Here is a 584-nt window from a genome sequence, read left to right on the forward strand (position 1 = left end):
ATCACCAGTGCTTAGGGCGCCTACTCCTGGGGCTTGAGGAGCTGCCGATCGAGTGCAGGTAACGACGCGGCAGTCAGCAGCGGCATTCTCTTGAGGGTTGTACAGAGCAACAAAAGAAATGTTCTGCTGCTTGCTGTAGATTTTTGTTTCCTCTTTATTCGCCGGAGGGATTGTAGTGAAATTGCTGACGGCGTCCTTCCAGTGGCTCACTGCGGCGGCACAGTCGGGCGTTTCCGATTCCAAGGCCATGTAGGCGTATGTACCACTTTTAAATCCATTTTCAGCTACGCTCTTTTCCACACCTGCTGACTCTTCCTGAAATGAAAAATGCACGGACGAAGAAATGAGGCAGTATGAAGTAGAGATAGGGGGACTAATGGCAGGGACCACATTGAAAGACACTTACTGCTGTCAGAGCTTCACAAACAGGATTCCATGCAGTATTGTGCTGTGAGCTTTCAACAGTAAGTGGAGGCCACTCTAGGCCTGCGCTGCTATCCTTTTTGAAGTGTTCGAGTCCAGCGGCTTCGCGTGCAGCGTTCATTTCGTCGAGGCACACAGTAGTATCATCTGCAAAAAAACGA

At 50.2% G+C, this 584-nt stretch overlaps 1 protein-coding gene across 1 annotated transcript in view; it reads right to left on the reverse strand.

Moving 5' to 3' along the window:
• The window catches only part of EMH_0056040 (SAG family member), a gene marked incomplete at both ends in the record, with an annotated part of 2,739 nt that overhangs the window by 377 nt on the left and 1,778 nt on the right, over nucleotides 1–584 (reverse strand). Inside the window, one exon of the mRNA XM_013497303.1 lies at nucleotides 1–315. Coding sequence (XP_013352757.1) covers nucleotides 1–315 — 315 coding nt within the window. The remainder of the gene's footprint in view (nucleotides 316–584) is intronic.

Source organism: Eimeria mitis, genomic scaffold (genome assembly GCF_000499745.2).
Source record: "Eimeria mitis Houghton genomic scaffold, Emh_scaff2594, whole genome shotgun sequence".
Taxonomy (NCBI): Eukaryota; Apicomplexa; class Conoidasida; order Eucoccidiorida; family Eimeriidae; genus Eimeria; species Eimeria mitis.